Genomic DNA, 23,079 nt, shown 5'->3' with positions numbered 1-23,079 from the left:
AATTTTAATAATGTTAATGCTTGGCTTTAGATGACAAGAAATTCATTCTCATTCCACTTTAATAAATGAAATAGCTTTAAGCTGAAAGCAAGCCCAGAAGCATGTGAGTCTTGACAATGCAGTGCAATTAAGAGCTCAATCAAAGTGACTGCGGCTGGCTCTCCCAAATTATATTTATGGAATTATTATTGATGTTTGGCATTGACCACCAATCAAGCCAGTGCATGGCGACCCGGCTCTAATTCCAATGCCAAAGCCGATTCGAGCACCCCAAGCCAATGGCCATTTTCAATTTGGTTGAGTAGTTGCTCGGACATTTGGCTGACCAGTTTGATGGAAGCGCAGACAGAAAATGCTGGCAGGCAGCCATTATATTTAAGCTGCCTCCGATCGCTGCTAATACATATATATACATATGTATATATGTATATGTGTGCCGGGTTGTATAGGGTGCACCACCCCATACTCCTGTCATACACAATAACGATTCCCACATACTTTATATGTATTATGTACATAGTTGATTTGCTTGCTCCTCGCTCACTTTTAGAACTTTACATACACACACACACATACTCACACTCCCACACACCCATAGTCACACTCACATGCAGAGTATAGAGCATTTTCCATGCTCGAGTAGGACGGCCTCGGATTTCATTCATGTGCCGAACTATGCGCCTTTCCCGAATCATCATCATTGATTTGCAATGCCCGAAATGTGTCTGTCTAATGATTGAGGTTTGTTGCTGTTGCTGTTGCTGTTGCTGTTGTGCCTAACTGCCAAACATTCGGCCATAGTTGTATATATGTATATGCATATGTGTGTGCATGACTGTGTGTGTGTGTGTTTGCCATCGTTTTTGGAAATATTATATGCTCATACCTCCGTTTTCGAGTAAATTGTGTAAATATTTGCGCTCGTAAGTGGATTGGAGATGGATGAGTTTATCAACAGCGTATTCGCCGTCGCAGCAATGCCATCTCCGTCTCCATCCCTAGACCCATTCCCTGCTCCTGTCCCATCCCCATCCCCATCCCCATTCCAATCACCATCATATTCACATGCGTAGCCAGCTGACTGATTGCCTTTGCCTGCCGCTAGCAATCCAGCCCTCAGCTCTTTGCCAACTGCTGCATTCCAGACCTTGATAACTGTATTGGCTAACTTCTATTCCATCTGTTCGATTGGCAGCAATAGGTTTAGGATTTCAACTCCTAAATGCACTTATCTAGAAATTTGCTTAATCTAACATTTTATTTTATTTACATTATTATTTTCATATACTTTTATTAATGCATACTAGGCTTAATTTTCAGCATAGCAAACATTTTTAAAAATAAAAAAAATTCTACTTACTAAAATATTTTTGCATTTACTTGTTTAACGTATATTTGTTTAAGCATTACAAATTATAGTATTCATTTTCTACAAATTTCCAAACAACATATGAAAAACGGATTTCTAAACAAAACAAAAACAACATTTTATTCGAAATTCGAATTCAGGCTTAGTTAGCAAAGACACGCACCAAATAAACATGGGTGAGATTAGGTGTGTGGTTCTGAAACATACTATTACAGTTTGGGAGCCGTTGGCTGAGAACAGTTTTCGGCACATGATTCTTTAACTCCGAAAACTAACCAACTAACGATATCGTTCACCTCAAACTGTTAGCGAAGTTCTGAACCACATATATTGTTTAACAACTGCCTTGACAAAGATAACGCATCATTGATACAATAACACTCAAACTATTAAGATGTTTTGAGTTGAGTCAAATATATACACTTTTCAGTGTCCCAAACTGTTAGCGATGTTACAAACCAGTTAACTATTGAGCAATTGCTCCACAACTGTTCGTTAAAAAATTAAATTAAATAGAATTCACAATTTTCACGATTCATTTCAAATTTGCCCCCATGATATCAAATGAAATGCCGTTTTTCATATGTAAAATGCTTACTGCTTTACTGCAGATCTATTACCTACGCACCGTGCTGAAAACACAGTTACAAGGGTTTCATTAAACTATCTAAAAGCTATCACAGGCAGAACAGTAATTACGCACTAGAGAACTTAACTACAACTATGCACGTATATGTATGTATATGTTTATAAGTGTGCGTCTATATATGCCGTTAGCAGCGTCTGGGCGCCATCTTCGTGCACAACATGCATTGAGGAACTTTAAAGTAACTAATCGCTGGTCCGATTCGGCCTATCGATTTGGGTGATTGAGTGGCAGGTTGAGCTCCCACAGTTTCATGTTGTTGTCGAGCACTTCGTGGAACCAGCTCTGCTTCTGCGGATGATCCCTGAACACAACGTTCACTGCCTTCAGGTCCAGCTGCAGGATCGCATCGTTGCCCAGCAGGCTGTCCAGCGACCTCAGCAGCGTGCTGTTCCCATGCAACTTGAGCAGGGTCACATACTTGACCACGTAGTACTCGTATTGCAGCTTGCGGCGGGCCCAGCGCTCGACTGTGGCGTTGGCACTGGCCGAGCGTATCTGGCCGAGGTGCTCAGCGAACCACGGCGCAAAGTAGTTGTACAAGTCAAGTTTGGAGAGGCCGTTGAGGCCTTTGCTCTTGATGCGCTCCTTGATCATTTTGTAGTTCTTGCGACTGTACACGAACACCTGGTAGAGCGAATTGCCAGTCGTGTAGGAGTTGACGTAGTGCGTGCCGAATGACTCCATAAATCGCACAGCCGATGACACATTGCCCACCTGCACCTGTTGGACGCGCGCTTGCACATCAGATTCCAGCGGCTGATTGACGGGTATCTCGGAATTAAGTTTCCCCGTTTCGCGGAAACGAACGACGCGAACCAGCACATAGGAGTAGTCGCCCACAATGAAGGACGTGTTGATACCCAGCTTCTTGGCCGCATTATCTGGGAACCAGCCGCCCGTGAACGCCTCCCAGGGCTTGTCCAAACTCTCAATGGTAAAGTCGCGGAAATACGCCTGGAATAGTTGGCGACGATTCTCGCAGAACTCCATGTGAAAGTCGCCATGGAATATGCCAGGCGCCGTATACTCCTGACTCTCTGACAGCTCACTCATATTCTGAAATGATAAAACACGCATTAATATTTAAATATAAAATGAGATGCATATACTTAACATAGATTTTTATAATAATACACTAATATTTATTAACCAAAATGCAAATTGATCTTCCATTCCGGAAATAGCAAATATTTTTTTTTTTTATTGCTCTTCTTTTTCTATAAACTTAATTATAGGTTTCTTGGAATGACATGGAAATTTATGGGGCTTAGCTTCTTTGATTTTGAAATCCATTTAACGAAAGAATTTTTAACTCTAAGACACGAGACAAGCTGGCGAACTTTGTGTTAGCGTGCTTGTCAACTATCAATAAAACAAGAAGTAATAATAAAACAATTCTTATTTCTGGTTCGAATTGATTCTTACATATATGAAATCTTGAACAAATACCCACCTTGTATATATTGCGAGTCGGCTCCTTAAATATCCATCGCTCGCTTTCGGAACTTTCGTTCAAGGGTATCACGCGCATCGATATGCCCAGGTAGCCGTACCGTAGGAATATATTAATCGCTTTGCCAATGCGCAGCTGGGACTCGCGGCTTCCACTGGCCGCCAGCACGAGGAGCCCCAGGGTCAGCAGCCAGAGCCTGAAGAGGCCCCGCCGCGGGCTCAGGCTCGGGCTCATCGCTCAGCTGTTTCTCGGTCGGCATGCAACGGTGACTGCAAGTGTAGAGGGACGTAAGCGGGTCAGTTGAAAGTAGTTTTTGTAGCTCTCATAACTTAACGTTTACTAACTAGTTTGCGGTCGTTAAAATATTTATTATTTGTTTTTCTACTAAAATGTATCGTCCACAGACGACGATAATTTATGCGCACTGACTCTGTCCGGCAGCTTCTTCAGAGCTTCGAGCTCTAATTGGCCGTGAACCGGTAACTGAGTTGAACTTGAACCGAGGCAAGGTGAGGCCTGCAGCTACTAGATGAGCCACTTAAGTGGCTGTCGCTGCAATTAGCCACGAAACACACAACGCTATAGAGATATACAAATTGGATCAGCCAGAGATGGTGTTTGTTGTCGCCGTCTCTCTCTTCCTCTCTACGTCTCTCTCTCTCTCTCCCTCCTCAAATGCAAATTATTTCCTCAAGATGGTTTTTTATATACTTTGTAAGATTTTATAACGATTTGGTGCACCACTTTAAACCGGTTGTATGTTTGTCGATCTCTTGTCTGGGACGAGGAAGCCGCACCACAGCAACTACGACAACGACAACGACAACAACATCAACAACCACAACAACATCAAAAACTGGCACAGCTCAGCCAAAGCTAAATCGGCAAATGCCAACAATATTGCAACTTGTTGCGCAAACTCGTCAAAAGCAGCTTAGAATTACCGACGTTATCAATAGCAGCAGCAGCAGCAACACCAACAGCAAGAAAAACAAAAACAACAACAGCAGCAGCAGCAACAGTGGCTGTGGCAGTGGCAGCAACAACCACAACAAACCCAGCAGACGTGTTGAACCGGTCAAAATAAAAAGGTTAGCCATAACACTCGGTGTCAGTATCGGGTGTTAGCCATGTCTATATGAGTCACACCTGAGCGCGCTGAGGCGCAACATTTGCCAAGCGACCGACAAAGATGACGGTCAAAATGTGAGCTTTGTTAGCGAACCATAAACTGTAGGGGACAACACACTCTGTGCAGTCGACAGCTGCACCTGTGCACCCGCAACCACAACAGGCAGCTAACACGAACCCAAGAATACCCTAACCCCACCAGCACACGCCATCGATCAGCATGTAAAACTATGATAGGCAAAATACAACTGACAGAGATTTCTGATCAGAGATCAGAGAGACTGGAATCGATCAGCAGCAAAGCAAATAAGTTGACTGGAAATAAATGAATATACATATTGTTGTTGTTGTTGCTTTAGTAGCATTACCTAACTATGTAGTATTATTTACTTGTATAAATTGTATAAATTCATCAGCATTTTTAATATGATTACAAAACAAATGCTAAGTTCAGCATGGCCTCGCTGCCGTCTGTTTAGATAAAACCGCAATTACGACAACTACTAAAAATATGTGTACAATGTGCCATTTAATTGCACTAAATCGTATTGTCATTGGGCGTGTTTATCGTTTTGATCTATTAGAACTCCATGCGTTAGGTTTAATGACACGATTTCTAATTTTATTTTGGTCTAATTTTCTATAAACTGGAATTCAAAAACAGCTACAGCAGAACCATTTCATTACCAGCTTTTTTAACAAAAATATGACGTAAGATCCCAAATGGAGATCGCCAAACATATATAAACAGTTTTTAACTGAGTTATACTTTAAAAAATAAATATAAATAACTATAGTAAAAAATTAATTTGAAAAAATAATAATAATATTAATGATTAATGAGAATGGAGATTAGGAGTCTGTATTATGTATGTATGTAATTATAGTCTCATGAAGGACTATACTTAATACAGATTACTAAACACAGTCGAATTTGTTGAAAAAAAAAAAAAAAAAAAATTAAAAGATAATTCAACTTACAATTTAATGTTTGAGATTATAAATCTGGACAATAGAAAACATAACTAAGATTAGGGATTTTAAGATTTAAAATAATTTAAAATAATTATATTATTATTTTATAATTTGTAATATAGCTAAAAATTATTTAGAATTAGAGACTATAGAACTTTAGTTTATTATTTTGTTTATATAAGAAAAAAGGATCACTAATACTAGAGATATAGTTTTGCGAATTCCAAACTTCATCTCTATCATTTTCATTAAAATTTTATTATTATCTTGGTTCATAGTTTCAGTTTGAGATCCTCTAATTACAATGTCAATCAATAATAATAATAATCGCTTAGGCAAATATTTTTAAATAAATGTTAAATTAGATCTTGAACCGGTTTCCATGAAACGATTTCGTTGCTAATTTCTTACTAATATGTGAGATGTTTAAATGAGGTTATAAAGATGATTGATTTATGTAAATATTTGCTTATTCCATAGTCCATAGTGGATCTAACGATGCCTGGCTACCCCTAGTGCAGACTTGTCTCTTTTCTTTGGTGACACCGTATCGATTACCGACACTCGTTGGCCATTGTGAAGAGCTTAAGAGTCAACAGCATTGCGAATTCGCAGTCTTCATCACGTTTGTATTTATGATATAATGATATTTTGGGTATGGGTATGCTATGGTAGGCATACAAAGGCAGCATGCGCATAACCTTGTGCAAAATGACCAAAAAGCCAAACCGAGACCGAGACCGAAACCGAAACCGAAATCGAAAACCAAAAGACGGACACTCACAGATGCGACGGAGGCGGGACGCAGTCGCTCGAATGAATCAAAAATTCAATGCGCGCACACAATGTTGACGATTGCGTCCGACTCCGACGTTTGACGACTCTGCCGCCGAGGCAGTTAACCAGATCGGCGAGACGGAGTCATCAGCCAACAGCGAGTCAGCCGCTCAATTGAAGATTCTTTATGTGCGGCATTTATGGGGTCTTTTGTGGCCATGTCTGCATTGGCAGAGGGTAGCGGGACGAGGAGAAGGCGATCGCACGAAGGGCACGCATAAGGTCTGCAGTTTATAGTTATATATGTACATATTATGTATATGCGTGTGTGTATGTATGTATTTACACATATTTAAACACATCTAGGTTTTCCTTGAGAAGCGTTTAACATACATATTGTGAGCTTAGATCATATGCTGTTTTTGACAACTTTGTTCAATTCCAATTTTGGCTGCACACAAGCATTCACGAAACAGAATTTGGCAGCCGAAGCTCCTCCACAAACACACACATACACACACATATTTCGATAAGCTTTGACACGCACTCAGCTAGCTGAGAGATTTTGACTTAGACTTTTGTACACACATATGTAGCTGGAGCACACGGAGGCAACTGGAGCCGATTGGCCGGTCGACAGCGACGACGACTTGTTTGCTACTGGTTTGCCTTATCGCACGGCTAACTGACAGCAGGGGCCAATGCACAAGGCGCGTTTGCCATCGTTAAACACTCATATAAGCGTTCTGTACATAAATACGGCTGATGTTAAAGGTCAGCCCAGAGCGCGATCTTAATTCTGAAGGCTACGCAACAGATTCTAAAAAAAAAAACGTACGGCCAAAGGCGCCGTTACTGATCTTTCCGGAATTTGATAAGACGGTCGGCGGTATAGACAAATTTCAATTAATCTTAAGTCGAGTACTTGTTTTTAATAGTTGTTATATTTGCGCGCACTGATTTTTTTTTAGGTTTCAGCAATAGCACACTTAAATTCCGGCTACTCATACAGTGAGAGAGAGGGAGAGAGGGAAGCACGACTACATCAGAAGCGCACTCACTCAGCCTGACACACACACACATGCACGTGCCTTCCAATTGCAATTAAAAAGCCGGAATCGATTCTCCAAGCAAGCACTTACGAGTACACCTCGAAAACGAGCCGTGTCAACGGACACAACCTCAACCGCGCAGACTCGAAGCAAAACTGAAACTGGCTGCCCTGCTGCTCAGCCAGCCAGCCAGCAGCCACCAGTCTACCAGCAAGTCAACCAGCCAGCCAGTCAGTCAGTCAGCAGCTACCAAAACTCGATCGCTTCGGAGAGAATAAGCTGAGCGGCGACGCTCCAGCGCACAGTGGTGTAGAATCGTTAGCCATGGGAAGATTTCAATTAATATAACATTGGCAAAGATTATTGTATTTAGTAGAAAATGGTTACAGTATAAAGTTTTTAGAACTGAACTCTAAAATATTAAAAAAAAAATAAAATAATTTACTCATGCATTTCTAAATAAAAATTAAATCTAAAATATTGTATGGTTTATTCTAATAATAATTATTATTATTATTTTATATTATTAGTTGTATATATTAACTATAGAAAAACTATAGTTGCTAACTATAAATTTATCATTTTCTTTTAATTATATTTTATTTAAATATTATAATTTAACTTCTTTTTTTAGCCATAATTAATAAATATTTCATCTGAAATAAAAATTACTATATTTTACTTTACTTAGACCACTGTGCTGCAGCTGCAGTTCAATGACTGTCGGGCAGATGTTCTGGTCGCCTGACTGCCCCTGCCCCTGTCCCTGCCCCTGCTCTCGCCCTTCTCGCGCAGTGGGGCGCAAAAACGGTAATAGCACATGACATAAATGTCCAAATGTCTACATTGACTATGAATGCATACATATTATTTATGTATGTATCTATGGAGTGGTGCTGGTGCTAGCTCCCCCACAGCTTTTCCGCTTATGAATGTTTCCGATCACGTCTGCCGCGTCCACATTGGCATACCAAACCGCTCGAGACCTGGAAACTTCGAACCTCCAACTGGGACCTGAGTCGTGGCTTGACCAACGCGCGGCCGTCGTAGTTGTCGTAAAGCATATGGAACTGATTGCAGTTTAGTTTATAAAAAAATTGAGCAATACTTCAATAGAATTGTGAAGCAATTGCTGAGCAATTGCTGAAATTGAACACTTTTTGTCACTCTGTTACCCGGTCAACACACTCCAGCTCAAATAAATAAAAAAAACCAAATCCGAAAAAAACGAAAGTATCAAATTCGCATTGCCTTGAAAAATATGCACAACAATTTGACCTAAATTAAGAGCTGTTTTGACAACATGCTGACGCAATTTGAAGTTTTCCAAATTTCTCAAATAGAAACTTCACAGACTGACGACCGGACTTCAGCTGTCACGATCTTTCGGTGCATTTCACTGAATTTAGCTAGTTAGCTTCTTAGAAGAACTGGGTGTTCTTTTTATTCCACTTGGCCATTTCCGAAAAAAATCAGCATTAAAACTGGTTGACTTTCTGAATTATATACGTGCATACAGACGGCACTCAGTACAGATTTTTTTTTTTTTGCTTCAATGTAATTCTTGTGTTACATACAGACATATGTACATATATATACTTATTGAAGACTCAAATTATATTAAAAATTCGTTTTTAGTGTTTATTTCATTTTTTTTTTTTTATTAATTTGTAATTCGCATTCCATTTTCGTTTCAATTTTTATTTATTTTTTTATCCCACGTTTAAACTATGTATATATAATGTAATTTTCATCATTTATTTTAAATGATATTTACTAACGTCTCAACTATTTGCACATATCGATCTTATTTCATTAATATTTTAATAACAATTCACTCAAATAGCTCAAATAGTGTCAATCCTTTTACATACATACATTTATATTGACATCGGGGATCATAAGTATCAATATTATCCTTATGAATGCATCATTATCCTTTCATTGCCATTTATTTGTCAACTCAGGAAATTAGAGAAAAATTCTAATTCACTCGGGTTGTATGTTTTTGGTATCGATATCCATTCCATACCATTTCATCATTCATTTACGCAATATCAACAATAAATTTTTACTTAAATTTAATGTGAAATTATCCTTAATATATCGCTACAATTTGCTCGCATTTGCTATGAAAAAAATATACATATATATTAATAAATAAATCATCATAATAATGGAAAACAAAAACAATGTTATAGTTATACACTTCTAGCCGGAAAGGGGCCCCGTTTCTAACATCATACATATTACCCAATTATCGTAAAATATAAGATTTTGATTTGAGCATTGGTGCTGTGAGACACCCAGCCAACTGGGGGCTGCAAAATATACATACAATACATACATTTTCTAGGTATTTAGGTATAAGTACTACTTAGTTAATTTGGCCACTCGGCTGCGTTAGTCGTGGGTAGTAGGTAGTTATGTTTTTCTTCTTGGGTAGGTTCTTCTGATTCATATCCATTGGGAATACATCTATGATTTGCATTGCCTCTCTGGCTGCCTGCCTGCCTGCCTGCCTGCCTGCTCTCTGATCTCAGATCTCTTCTCTCTTTTCTCTGCTCTTCCATCTCTTATCACTGCCTGTCGTCAGCTGTAACACTCGGAACGTAAAATGAATAGACAAGCACTCTGCATATTTAGTATATGCGTAAATTGTTCAACCATCTTGAAACCATAGAATTATTCATGTAGTTCTTTTGGGTAGCTGCATATATATTAACTGTTGGGTGGTTTGAATGGAGGCTTGTGGTTCTCTTAAAATAAGCTCCGGCTCAAATGGAAAGGGTATTAAAATGGATTGAATAGCTGATTGCTGCCGAACGTGCTGGATGATTATAAATTGAAACGTTTTGCTTTGATATTAATTTTTGCTTTACGTTTTTGTTTCTTTTCTTTTCTTTGCATTTAATTTTTTTGTTTTGTTTTTCTTTTTTTTTAGTTTTGGTTTTATTCTAGATGTAAGACTTAAAGTGTTCGCATTTCACTTGCCCAATATGTTGTTGCTCTGTTTGTGTTGGCGCTATAATTTTGGCCTAAAGTAAGAGTGTTCCGCGTAGCTTAGAAATCTAATTGCAGGTTACCCTGAGACGCTTAGCATTCTATCGGTTTCTGCATATGACTCTTTGAATTGCGTGCGACCTTCAGCTAGCGCCTAATCTCTGCATTGATTCTTAAAGTTTGGTAAACTTACAAAGTAGCTTGACATTGCAAAGTATTCACGAGTCACGATTTATCATTCTTCGTATTTATTTATCGTATTTTTGTGTTCTTAGATTGAAAAAAAGAGAATCAAACTTTACTTGAATAATAATAATAAAAACGAGTGAGTTTAAGTTTTCGACTCTATAAAAGCAGGTGCCCTCAGCAATCCTGTAAAAACGGATGAATTCGATTCCTGCTGTTGTAATTGGATTTCGTAATTTCTACACGATTTCTTTGTTGTATACATAATACATTAGCATTAAAAACTTAAAGCTGCGACGCTATCGGGTGGTTTTAGTTTTTAATCTTTTTCTCTTTTTTTTTTGTCGATTTTAATTTTAGTTTGTTTGGATTGTGGGCACATTGATTTGGTTCACTTGATTAAGCTGTCTGTTATTGCTTATTGGCTGTGGGTTAAAAGGAAGCGCTCGCTATATTAATCTTATTCAACTTGTCTGATTTTCAATGTATCCAACCTGAGTTTGAGTTGCTCAAAAATATATATGTGTATATTTTATTATATATACGTGTTTACGTGTTTCTATTTCGGTGCGTTGACCTGCACCCTTTTTACTAAATAGTGGTTCAAAATGTATTACATTTATCATTTCTTGACGATTTTGTAAATTTTATTATTTGCTGTTGCTATATTTTCTTTGTTGTTTTTAGTGTTTGTATTTGTCTGTGTGTGTGTGTGTATGTGTGTGTTGGTTTTCGTGCTCACTCTATGTTGTAATTTGCCATTATTTAATTAATTGTCGTTTTTAATAATAACGCTGTGGCAATTAATTAATTCTCTTATATTGTTTGATTGCATTTTCATCCTCTCTTTAGTTCTTAATTAAATTAATTCAACTTCAACAATTTTGTTCGCAAATGCGTTTTTTTTTCAGTTTTACTTTGTGTATGTAAGTGTAATCATTTTCACGAATTTATTTTGTATTTTTATTTATTTTATTTTTCTGTATTTCTAATTTTTCTTTTATTGCATTTAAAACCGTGCACATTTTGTTTTGTTATATTTATTAAATGTTTGTATTTGTATTACATTTTCTTTTTAGTTTTATTACGTGTATTTAATTGTTTTTAATTTGTTTGAAACACTTGAAATTGCTCACATCATACTAAACTTTATATACCCCTTCTCTTTGCGGTTGCTCATATGGCTCGTCTTGTTTATTACCTTTGTTCTATGTTAGTTAAATTTAATTACGTAGCTTGCTATAATTTACTAACTCGTTTTACGCTCGCTTTTCGAAAGACTTTCTATCGTAGTTGCAAATAAAACTGCAAACATTATACATTTCGCGTTTGCTGTTTGTTGGAGAGCTTTTGTTGCTGTTCAAGTTAACTTAATAACTAACCTCTGCAAAAATTACATAAGCGTTTAATGCTGTCTGGCAAATGAATACTTAACAAAATACTAGGTAAAACAATAACACAAATAAACAAAAAACAAGCCGCACTGCGTTACTTGATGGAATGACAAACAATATAATATTCAACTTAGACTAAAAACATCAAATATAAACAATAAGTATAACAGAAATTACAATTTAAATACGGTTCCATTTTTGTTTTCGATTTTACAATGTGTTTTTGTGTTCCGACTGCAGTTCCCATAATACCCAACTTTTTGTATATATATGTATAAATATATATATATTTGTGTGTAATGTTAGTGGACGCCAGGCGTCTGTCACTTCATTATGTGTGTGTGTGTGTGTGTGTCTGTAGATGTATATTTGCTGTGTTGCATTTGTGCCTTTTTAATACTTTAATGGTATCTGTATGTGTCCTCAGTATAGCGCCACGTTGGACGCCTGTGTGTATGCATCCCACTCACAATCGCAGCCATCGAGACAGTCGGGACATTCCAGCTCACTGTCTTGTCAGTAGAGCCAAGACACTGGCACCCATTGTGGTGTGGTGTGCACCCGATCGATGGCCGATTCCAGCGTAGCAATCGTCTCGCTAATGTCGTTGTTCACAATGGTCAAGTCAAAGAAGTGTCCATACAGTTGACGCAGCATATCCGATTCCTTGGCCAAACGCTCTAAGCTACCATCGTACTGCAATTACAAATAATCACGTTAACTGCCAAAGTTCAGGGTGAGTAACTCAAGTCTTACATCTGCAATGTTCTGCAGCGATGGCGCCGCTATAAACACCACATACGGCGTGAACTCAGCAGTGCGGAGTATTTTAAGCGCCTGCGGCTCCACGTCTAATATGGCCATTTTGCCTTCGGTATGTATGCGTCGAATGGTGTCCAACTTGGTGCCATACATGGCGTCCTCATGAGTGCCTATTTATACACAATTCCAATTTAATACATGCCCTGAATAGGAAAGCATAATTTCATATGCATTGCGTACCATATTCTAAATACTCGTTGGCACCAATGTCGGCCATCATTTCGTCATGTGAAACAAAGTAATAGCTGCGTCCGTTTTCCTCCTCGGGCTTAGCAGGTCTCGTTGTATCTATTAATAGAAATAAAATGTTATCAATCAAGCACTCGGCATGGATTCAACTAGTTGACTTACGTGGTATGGGATAAGCGTACTTGTCGGGATACTTTGATATTAATGTATTTTTAATATGCCGCCTACCCACGCCATGTGCGCCTAATAGCACCAAAGTCTTGCGCTGAAAGTTCGGATCACCAACTAAATCGAAAGCATTTCATATTATTAGATCTTCTGTAGCATGATTTCACAGTTATTTCGTACCTGGCACTTTGACAACCTCTTCGTATGTGACCACATCGAGCGTATCGAATATGGCATTGTGTTTGGCCAAATACTTGTCTCGACATTGCTTCTTCTTGCGCCCGAATATGGAACAGTTCACTGTGGGTTACATAAAGCGATACGTTTAGAAGCAGTTGGGCATAGGCAAATAACTCATTTATTATCATCTTAAAACATGCATTACAAAAATGCACTCAAATGCTGCAAGTGTAAGGTAAATTCAAACGAGCCTTAAATGGAAATCGTATTCATTTATAATTTGTTTAAAATATCCTCAGCTTAAACAGTACTTTGTAAAATACCAAGGATCATGCAATCGTATAGGTTGATGAACATAAATATAGGTATATAGGGTTTTGTGGGAATAAAATGTTCGTGTTATTGAAGCGCATCTATGTATGAGTAAATTCGTATGAAATGTCAAAGCTGCATCTGAAATCTGCATGAGAAATGATTACTTAATAGCATTGAATAACGACTATAATTATTGGTGCTCTTGATGAAATGCTGCTGTAAGTTTGAATCCTTGCAGAGGTAATACTACTCTATTATTCATTTAACGTTCGAAAAATTATTTATTAACGAAATTTTATTTAATTTTATGTCAAATTTGCATTTCTGTATAACCAAAATGAAATTATTTAATGAAGCAATCGAAAAAAAGATTAATTGAAATTTAAATATCGGTAGCATACAAAAATATATATTTACAGTTAATTTACTATTAATTGAATTTAAAAAAAAACCAACGAGTTTTGCATATAAATATTTCCTCTGCATGGGTAATCGGAGAACCGATAATGAGTATATATATGACTTAAGGATACTTTACTAAGGTATCAGGTGTGGGTGTGCCGTTTCAAATGAACTTTGCTACGTTTGGTGACGTGAAAGAAATTCGAGTAAACGTAAAACTCAAGAAAAAAAACGTTAAGAGTTCTGTTGTTGTTCAAATAGTTTTTAACTTGGGTCTTAGGAGTATTAGCTACCTGCTGATCCATCACACCCATCTGCGTGAGCGGAACATCCAGCACCCGGCTCTCCTGCACAACATTGTTATACATTTATATATATAGAATATGTGTGATTGACGATTTCACGAAATTGAATATATATTATATGTACTGGTTGCCTATAGATAGGCTTGTGTATTAAAATAAAATTCTCAATCTAAGCGTAGGCTCTTTACTGTTACCATCATATTTTTCTTTATTTTTAGTATTCCGACGAAATTTGGGGAACTTTTGAAACTACGTTTTAGACATGCAATTTTCTGTAAAAATTTCTGTTTTAATGCTCGGGATTGTGTTCATGTGTGTATGTACGGTAAAGAGTGAGTGTGAGTGTGGGTGTGGGGGTGTGGGCATGTGTACTAGTGTTGGCTGAGCGCTGCCTGTTGCAGAATGGTTTTTGGTTAACTACGAATTCATCACACGCTTTCCAATATAATAGAATTATAAGGCATACGATTATATTTAGCATCCAATTACACATATAAATAGTACACAGATATTTGGTTTACATGTATTTATGGAAATGTAAGGTGACTATTTTATATATGCACTTACCCTGCTCCTGCTTGGTCTTATCAACAGTCTGACAAGCAATGCGCCATTCCTGTAGCTCTGGTGATGGTATCAGACCCGCCGAACCGCCCACCGTATCAATTCTCGCCTGCCACCAATGATGATCGTCCTTGCTGATGATCTAAGCAGAATGATATGGTCGATCATTAGTGCCAAATGACAGAGGTTTCAGTGAGGCTTCCAAATGGACCTACCTGCAGTATGTCGCCTACTTGGAATGCAATGCCTGCCTGGGCACATGGTATAAGCTCATCATCCAGCGGATTATAATCGAACTGTGCACGAACAAAAATCTGCACAAAAAAACAAAAACCCAACAAAAACCTTTTAGTATATGGCTTTGCAGTCACGGTTCCCTAATGCGTCTGTCGGACTGATGCCCGCATACACAGCTACCCATTAGCAGGGAGTTTGGTTTCGTTAAAATCTGCATGCAATTGACACTGGCATGAGTACAAGCAAAATCCATTCAATTGGCATAGCGAGTACTGATGCCGATGTTACAGTATCTATGTTTATTAAGTTAAATTCAAATTGGCTTTAAGTCTAGATAGATGTGGGCATTGTATGATATGGATGCATGTGTCTCTTTCATGCTGTACATGTTAATTTGTCTGAACGTGATACTTACAAGCACTGGAGCAGGTCTTATCCTGAAAAGCTGCATGTGTGTTAGGGGGGAGGGGTGAAGAGCGAGTAGGAGTCATGTTAATGTTCAACCATATAATTACATAATTGATTTGCATTTGATGAATTTCAAAGTAATTTCATATTACACGAATCATTCGTGTGTTTCATGATTCAAAATTAACAAGAATTAAATTTCATTCCAAAATTGCTAAGCCCAACTTTACTACTAAAATTACAACAAAGCAAATTATTTATTTCTCTTCTTCATCCTCCAATTTCAAATTCGCATAAAATGTAACTAAATGCACAAAGGATTACGTAATGAACGTTATCAGGCAAATTACAATTTAATTATTTCCATGTCATGGCTGTATATATGTACATTTCTAACAATGTTGTTTGCTTATACAAAACTTTATGAATTTACGAAACTTTCGTTCTGTTCAAGCTCTGAGAATCAAACTTTTGGTAAAAGTTTAGGCATTAAAGCTTTTTTAAAAGCTAAATTTGATTGACAAACGTCATTCACGACTACAAAAAAAGGCATTGACCTAAATCTTATTTAATTACAAAAAAAATGTAATAAATAATAAAACTAAATGAAATGACCGCAGTTTGTATTTTATGATGGGTTATAATCGCGTTGAGTTTTTGGCTGTCAAATTATTTATTCTGGCTCGAGGCCACACAGTTTATACGTGAAAAAAAAAATGTATGAAATCTATTCTATTCTATGGAAGAGCATGTTACGAAAAAATTTTTATTCTGATGAAAACTTAAATTATTATTATTATTATAACGGCTAATTAGTGAATTCTAGTTAGATCAAAATGATTTATTTTAATTGAATTCTAGTTAAATCCAAATGATTTGTTTTATTTGAATTCTAGTTAAATCCAAATGATTTATTTTAAAGGGCACAACGTGGGCTTATTGCTAACACCGCAAAGAATACAAATAGAGCTCAATGGAACTTACCTCACAGGGTGGTGGTGCGCTACGGTAAGAAGGAACTATTTTAAAGGTAACCGAACCGCGTGCCTCGCGCTGCGCAAAAGAGAAAAACCCGCTTGATGAACAATATTTTGTCTGGAAAGGAGCACACGGCTTACCAGCATTCGTTGCAATTGACCCACTGACTGATGCTGCACCGGCTGACCGTTGATCTCTCGTATCTCGTCGCCCACGTGCAGTGTGGCCTGTCTGTGTATCATGCCACCGTGCATGATGCGTGCCACAATGCAGCGTCCGTCCTCTGTCATTTTAAGCGTGATTCCCTGCGGTGGCGAATGGCGAATGGCAAAGGGATTGGAACGACATCGGCTAATTGTGGCGACAATTTGACTTACCATGGGCTCGTCCGTGTTCTTTTGGAACTGCACCAGACGTACGCGTGTCACATGCTGCAGTTCGCCGCCCTCAACGTTGTCCAGCTCGTCGCCATTGAGGAAGGGCACCATTGGCGGTGGAGTGACGCGTAGCGCCTCCTCGCCGTACACGTCCCGGGCGACAACATCGTGTGTATGTAGCAAAGCCTATCAAGCAACGGCAAAAAAGGATGCTTTGTTAAATTTTTGCTTGCGAGCTCTGGGCTTTGGCCGAGGGAAGACGATTGAAGGCGACACTCAAAATTATGGCCCGCAATTAAGCTGCCAGTTATTATGCGGCTAAGAGCCATTACAAAGCCACTTTCTGTGGAAATTAAATTTCCGATTTGCTATGCCTGTCTCATATATCATAACCCAAACACACAAACCAGGGGTTCAAGCCCCGTCGAACGCCCACACAACTTGTTTACAACATTAACTGGCAACATTTGTTGCCAAGAAAGGAACAGAAAAAAAACAGCAAGCTGCCCAAATTCAAAATTCCGCTGAGCAGTGACTGAGGCACGCACATGAACCCCATGAACTCGAGCCGAAGCACGAATACGTATCCAATCCCAAACCAAGGGGCTTACCAGCTCAGTCCTGCCCAAAAATAACAACAACGAGAATCACAAAAATTTATTACCACCCCCAAGTGCAGCAGCCTCTGCCATGGGCTCAGTCTATGAGAGCAACGGCTTGACTTTATACAATTTCGTTTTTAATAAATTATGTTTAATAACACTTTGAATATGCTGCGAAATTAATTTGTGCGGCGTCCTCCACAAACCGCAAGATAGCAAGACGAGGCCAACCAAAGCAGAGAATTCGTAATACCCTCACACACACACACACACACACACACACACACGCACACGCACTCAAAAGCATACGCATTGGCAGGACCTCAACTGGGCGAGCGACTGGGTCATAAAAAAAGGATTTTACTGCCTGCCCATGCTGCGTGGCACGCATGTCGCACACCTCCTCAAAGGAACGCATACACACAGACACACACACACACACATAAATATACACACTTTGATATGTACTTATACATATGCTAAGTATAGCTAGGCCATGTCAGCGCTTTGGTGGGTGGCTCCATAAAAAAAGCAATTTTCAACGTTGATGATTACTCAATGCCAAAAACACACAAACAGCCACTGACTGGCACACACACACAGAGCGAGGGATACAGATAGAGAACGAGAGAGAGAAGAGATACATATTAAAGGCACGTACATGCAGCCCTCTCGCTCGCACACACCCACAGCTGCACGATTCATTTCCGACAGAGACGCCGCTTCAGCATTACAGAGGGAACCGCAGTTGCCTTTTAGTTGGTCTGTCACTAGTTTTGTTGGTTTTGTATTCGTTGACAGCGATGGAAATATTCCTCGTTGCTCACTTTTAGGCGCTGCGATGCTTAAAAGTAAATTGGCTTTTTACTGCTACTCTCCATTTGCCGCACTGCCCCACTGGCCTGGCCTTGCCTCTGCCTTTCGGCCACGATATTGCTTCGTTGAGTACTTTTGCAAAGTTTAAGCTCCTTTCACATTTTCCCATTTTCACCGCCACTCTCGCTGTTGCTGTCGCTGTCGCTGTCACTGTCAATGTCACAGTTCCAGAATTACTGGCAAAATCAAAATCAAAATCGCCATCGCTTGGCATTCACGTCGACCAAACATCCGCAATGCCGAATGCATAAATATTTCAAAGTGCTTTTAGCCTACTGTGATTTGTTGCCACCATCAGGCTAAAGTAAGTCAAAACATTATATTATTTAGGCATGTAGTTGCTGCATATGCTTGCCGTCGATAGATTGATTGAGTTTCTAGATTTTCTGGTCAATTCAATTCAATTTGTTGCTAAATAATCCGCTTGCAAAGCTAAAGAAATGCCTGTAATGCCTTGTCTTTGTTTGCATATTTTCCACTAGATAAATGAAATGTATCAAAACAGATAAAAGCTCTTGTTGTGGCAAAAGAGGGTAAACATAAAGTAAAAAATAAAGGAATATTATTATTTAATATTTAATAGAACAAATTCATGCTTTTATGTGATTTACATAGTCTAAATATTTTTACGAGAAAAGTAGTGTAACTATAAATTTGGCATTCCTTTTGAAGTAATTTTTTGATCATTAACGAGAATGGTTGCCCACCAGCTTAATTACTATAACTGTTGAAAATGCTCCAGCTTTATAACATTTAATATGACATTACACAAAATAATAAAATGTTTCGCACTTTGCGAGCATACATTTTTCATTTTAATACTTTAAGCTACTTTACGTTCTCTGGATAAAGTTCTGCAACTTACATTTCCACCAGAAGCAGACAGTTTTTTGCTTTACAGCAAGTTGTGAAAAGTTGAATTGGACGTAATTTTGGTTTAATAAATGCGTTGAAAATATTTCTAAATGTCCAGTGATTATTTTGAATTCTGATTAAGACAATGCTGCGTGGGAAACTTTTCTATCCAATTACCAAAATTTTGCTCAGTTGAAGGCAAAATAAATTAAACTTCGTGGAGCTTAGTCGCGTTGGCTTAAACGAGCTAAGCACATTCTCTATTCGTTAGCCATCCATTGCAGCAAATTCGACAAAATAAATGGTTAATACAATTTCCGAAAATGAAATTACGTACTTGGAATAAAATTTGCTGAACTTCGCAACTATTTAAATATGGCAGCAGGCTCAGGAAACGAGTACTGGCTCGTTGTGGGGGCCTTCATGTAAATGGGTGTGGCTGTGTCTGTGGCTATCGCTGTTGTTGTTGTTGTTGTTGTTGTTGTTGTTGTTGTTGCTGTTGCTGTTGCTACTACTAGCTGGCTGGCTGCCAGCCTGGATGGCTGCTGCCCGGTTGACTGTGCAACCGCTGGAAGTAAGTGGTAAACAACGTAATCTGATTTCAGTTAAAGCCTGCCTCCCGGCACGCCCACTGGACAAGCGACAGCCCATAGTTAACACCAAGTTGTTGGACCAATAAAACGGTAAATTTAATAAACGCTTGACAGGCGAAAAGTTGAGCAGTTTGGTTTAATGCCTCATTAGTCGTCGCCAGTGCCCCGACACTGAATCTGAATCCTTGAGGTTGCGACATTGATAGCCAAGGCAAGCGTCAGCAACAAAGTTTTGGGCAAAGCTAGCACCCACACCCACACAACCACACACACACACACACACACACACACACACACACACACACACACGAGCCCTCGACCGCACATAAACATACACACCCACACATAAACACTCACACATACCTATGCATACATATACACACACTCACACCGCTAATCCGTGTATACGTAACCCGCAGCTGACTTTGATTTCCATGATTAATACTTAAGTGCTTGTTAAAGTTTTACCAACACATACTCGGTCAGCAGCTGATGCCCAACCACCCGTAGGCCCTACACCGCCCCGCCCTGCCTAGCTGCCCAACGAGGCGCACAATATGCAGATGTTAGCTTACCCTATGCCCGCCTGATCCTAAACAATCGTTGACTTCGCATTTGCCTGTTTGCATACCCTCAGTGTATGTGTGAGTAAGTATGTGTGTGTGTGCGCGTATTTAGTAGAAAATTTGCTGAGGCTGCAGCAAAACAAAGCCCAACACAGCTTAAGACACTGTCTAACAGGGTTGGGCACCAGTTTGTCAAGCTTTCACTTAACAAAATAAAAGCTTATATTAATTGGAAATTCTGGTCGAAAATAATCGATTCTTTAATTAGCTATGACACCAAAAAGATGAAAGATATTAAAGAATGTAATTGAAGTAAAAAATGGTTAAAATGAACTTTGAAGAAAAGCTTTTGGTACAAATCCAGTCAATATTTGAGGGAATTAAATTTACCAGATTAAAGAAGACCTTTAAACAACATAGTAAACTTACACTATAGATACATTTGCAATTAAATATGTAATGAACTTTCTTCAGAATTTTTCCTCTTTTCATTTTAAAAATCATAAAAGAACAGTGAAAATAAAATAGCGCAATATATATGTATATTTCACTTTCAAGTTTAACATCAATATGATATCTTCTAAGTACCCTAACAACCAGTCAACTGCAATGCTGTTTCACACTGTACTAGCTGGCTGTGTGGGCCACATTGGCTGTTGGCTGACCCTTTTGCCCAGCTCTGCCCTATAGCAGCCGTCCCATTCCATCCAATTTCAGCAGATGAGGTAACGAACGAACGTGCAAACCGCAAAAACCTCATGCCGACCACATGAAACTTATTTGTTGGTTTTAATAATTACATATTACTAACAGTAGTGGCAGCAAAACCCATAGTAAAAACAACGCGAACTGTAGCTTGCTGCCATATTACGCTCTTTAATATGCCGGGCTACGGTTCAATTACACACGTATGTATATAATGTACGGGTTGGCCAGAGCATTGGCAACTGCGAACCTGAACCTGATGCTGAAGCTGAAAAGCTGGCACCGGCCGCAGTCAGAGTGTGTAGCTACAGCAGCCGCATCTGGCTTCATTAGGGACAACTACAGTCATCCGGGTAGACGTTGACAGCTGAATCATCTGGATTAATGCCGAATTTTAATTAGTACAACGTGCGGCCAGTCCACCCGTCCATCCGTCCATCCGTCCACGAGTCAGTCAGTCAGCTAGTCAGCCAACGAGTGAGTGAGTCAGTTAATCTTATGGCCTGGCCCGCACGTTTTATCGTCCTTGTGCTATCCGACTGGCAGCTGATGGCCGTTCCTCGTTCATATAGTTATGACACTTGGCGCCTTATCAACGTTCTTGCAGCGACCGATGTGAGCAGCTTATAAACGCAGCCAGGCGCAAGTTTTGGGAAATCCACAGGCCAGTCAGCCAACCAGCCAGCATACAGGCGTGCATATGTATGTGTGTGTACACATACACATGTAAGCGCAACACCCACCCACCACACACCAACACATGGTCTAATGAGCACGCATCATATGCATGATTAATTCGCGAAATGAAAAATTCTTCCAGGTTGTTTCTTGACGGAGCCAACTCCTGTCAACCTGTCAGATTGGGTGCTAAGGGTGATGGCATCACAGCAGAGAGCCTGCCATGTCTGTTTGTGACATCTGATAAGCTGGCAAGCAAACGCAACACCGCCACGCGGGAAGCAACCCGACTCAACACCACCCAACGCAACCCAAACCAAAGCAAGCTAAACAAAGAAAATGAAAACAACAACAGAAGCTGAACTTAAAATTTACAAAAGAAACTTTACACTTAGTTTTGGGGCGCAACTTGAAAACGGTACCCACATCCGTTTGTCAAAGTAGTTTGGGGGTCCCTGTTGTTTGGCTGCAACCACCGAGACACAGTCTTACAGTTAACATTGGACTCCATAAACAACATTCACCGTACGACTATGTCACGGTAATTGAGCGGCGACTCACTGCCCCTTTAATGCTGCCAGCCCATCCATCCATACATATATCCTGTCTATTAGTGCAACCGGCCGGGTCGGCTATACGGCCAAGCAGTACATCATCGTACATCAATGTACCTTTGCGTTGATTGACGCAGGTAATATGCTCACTCAGTTGCCTTATCAGTTGAACAATGGCTCTGGCGCCGTTGTAGCGCTGTCATCCGTATCCTGTGCGCCGTGTACTCTCCATCCATCACGCATCGCTGCCCGTCACGCATACCCCATCACCTATGTCCCGCATCCTTGTGGCGCGCCGCTGCTGCTGTCAGTCACAAATCATTCAATTCTGATGCCCGACACGAGCCCCAAATGAAGAAGATGAAAAAAGAACTACAAATTTCGAACAATGGCGAAAGACCAAAATATCGCCCGATTTGTTGCGGTGGCTCTTGCGGTTGCTTTCAAACCCGCTTATTATTGTTGGCAAACATCAGATGCACACATACACAGACACCGACTTGGAAACCACAAATTTCCGCTGTACATGTGGACATGTGTGTGTGGGTGCGTGAATGCATTATGCACTTATCAGCGCCATCTATCTGCGGTACGTCAGCTTCTTCCTGTTGCTCGATAAACAACAAGCGGAGGAAAGGGGGTGGGGGCAACTCAAAGAAGTCAACGCAAGAAAACCACACATGAATCCGTTTAAGCTACCAAATATTCTCTATCGC

The 23,079-nt window shown here is 39.4% G+C and overlaps 2 protein-coding genes and 1 long non-coding RNA gene across 17 annotated transcripts in view; all 3 read right to left on the bottom strand.

Annotated features, from left to right (window-relative positions):
• Positions 1-1,944: 1,944 nt before the first annotated feature.
• On the bottom strand, positions 1,945-7,664 carry tsl (membrane-attack complex domain containing protein torso-like). Of its 5 annotated transcripts, none has more exons than XM_089263959.1 (3): positions 7,416-7,664; positions 3,472-3,740; positions 1,945-3,074 (listed from the first exon to the last, which is right to left on the bottom strand). In XM_089263959.1, exons 2-3 carry the CDS (start codon positions 3,703-3,705, stop codon positions 2,223-2,225), a joined length of 1,086 nt encoding a protein of 361 aa, XP_089120085.1. In that variant the 5' UTR covers positions 3,706-3,740; positions 7,416-7,664; the 3' UTR covers positions 1,945-2,222. The 5 variants fall into 5 exon arrangements, with proteins under 5 accessions (XP_089120085.1, XP_017967764.1, XP_089120093.1 ...); XM_018112275.3 differs by having other exon boundaries at positions 7,497-7,659; XM_089263967.1 differs by lacking the exon at positions 7,416-7,664 and adding an exon at positions 6,874-7,373.
• A 2,625-nt stretch (positions 7,665-10,289) lies between these two features.
• CASK (peripheral plasma membrane protein CASK) overlaps positions 10,290-23,079 on the bottom strand; it is a 34,066-nt gene continuing 21,276 nt past the window's right edge. For 7 of the 11 annotated variants that reach the window (XM_018112263.3, XM_089256257.1, XM_089256256.1 and 4 more), the window contains 12 exons: positions 16,935-17,120; positions 16,698-16,862; positions 16,564-16,632; positions 15,587-15,616; positions 15,150-15,248; positions 14,938-15,076; positions 14,359-14,412; positions 13,349-13,468; positions 13,163-13,285; positions 12,992-13,099; positions 12,746-12,921; positions 10,290-12,685 (listed from right to left, as the gene is read on the bottom strand). In XM_018112263.3, the coding sequence (XP_017967752.1) occupies positions 12,506-12,685; positions 12,746-12,921; positions 12,992-13,099; positions 13,163-13,285; positions 13,349-13,468; positions 14,359-14,412; positions 14,938-15,076; positions 15,150-15,248; positions 15,587-15,616; positions 16,564-16,632; positions 16,698-16,862; positions 16,935-17,120 (1,449 nt within the window). In that variant the 3' untranslated portion in view covers positions 10,290-12,505. The remainder of the gene's footprint in view (positions 12,686-12,745; positions 12,922-12,991; positions 13,100-13,162; positions 13,286-13,348; positions 13,469-14,358; positions 14,413-14,937; positions 15,077-15,149; positions 15,249-15,586; positions 15,617-16,563; positions 16,633-16,697; positions 16,863-16,934; positions 17,121-23,079) is intronic. The other 4 variants (XM_018112270.3, XM_018112272.2, XM_018112266.3 and 1 more) reach the window with 3 other exon arrangements.
• On the bottom strand, positions 17,172-20,772 carry LOC149092267 (uncharacterized). Its single transcript, XR_016196186.1, has 2 exons — positions 19,235-20,772; positions 17,172-18,870 (listed from the first exon to the last, which is right to left on the bottom strand). It is a non-coding gene; the product is annotated as an uncharacterized LOC149092267 (long non-coding RNA).

The sequence above is a fragment of the Drosophila navojoa genome, chromosome 2 (genome assembly GCF_054131105.1).
Source record: "Drosophila navojoa isolate 15081-1374.11 chromosome 2, UAZ_NAV_1.0, whole genome shotgun sequence".
Lineage (NCBI taxonomy): Eukaryota > Metazoa > Arthropoda > Insecta > Diptera > Drosophilidae > Drosophila > Drosophila navojoa.
This window is presented reverse-complemented; position numbering and strand designations above follow the sequence as displayed.

Bases quoted from the DNA above. Each gene is read 5' to 3' on its own strand.
- tsl (XM_089263959.1), bottom strand. From the start codon at position 3,705: ATGAGCCCGAGCCTGAGCCCGCGGCGGGGCCTCTTCAGGCTCTGGCTG. The intron at 3,075-3,471 runs GTGGGTATTTGT...TTATCATTTCAG, and splicing joins CGACTCGCAATATATACAAG to AATATGAGTGAGCTGTCAGA.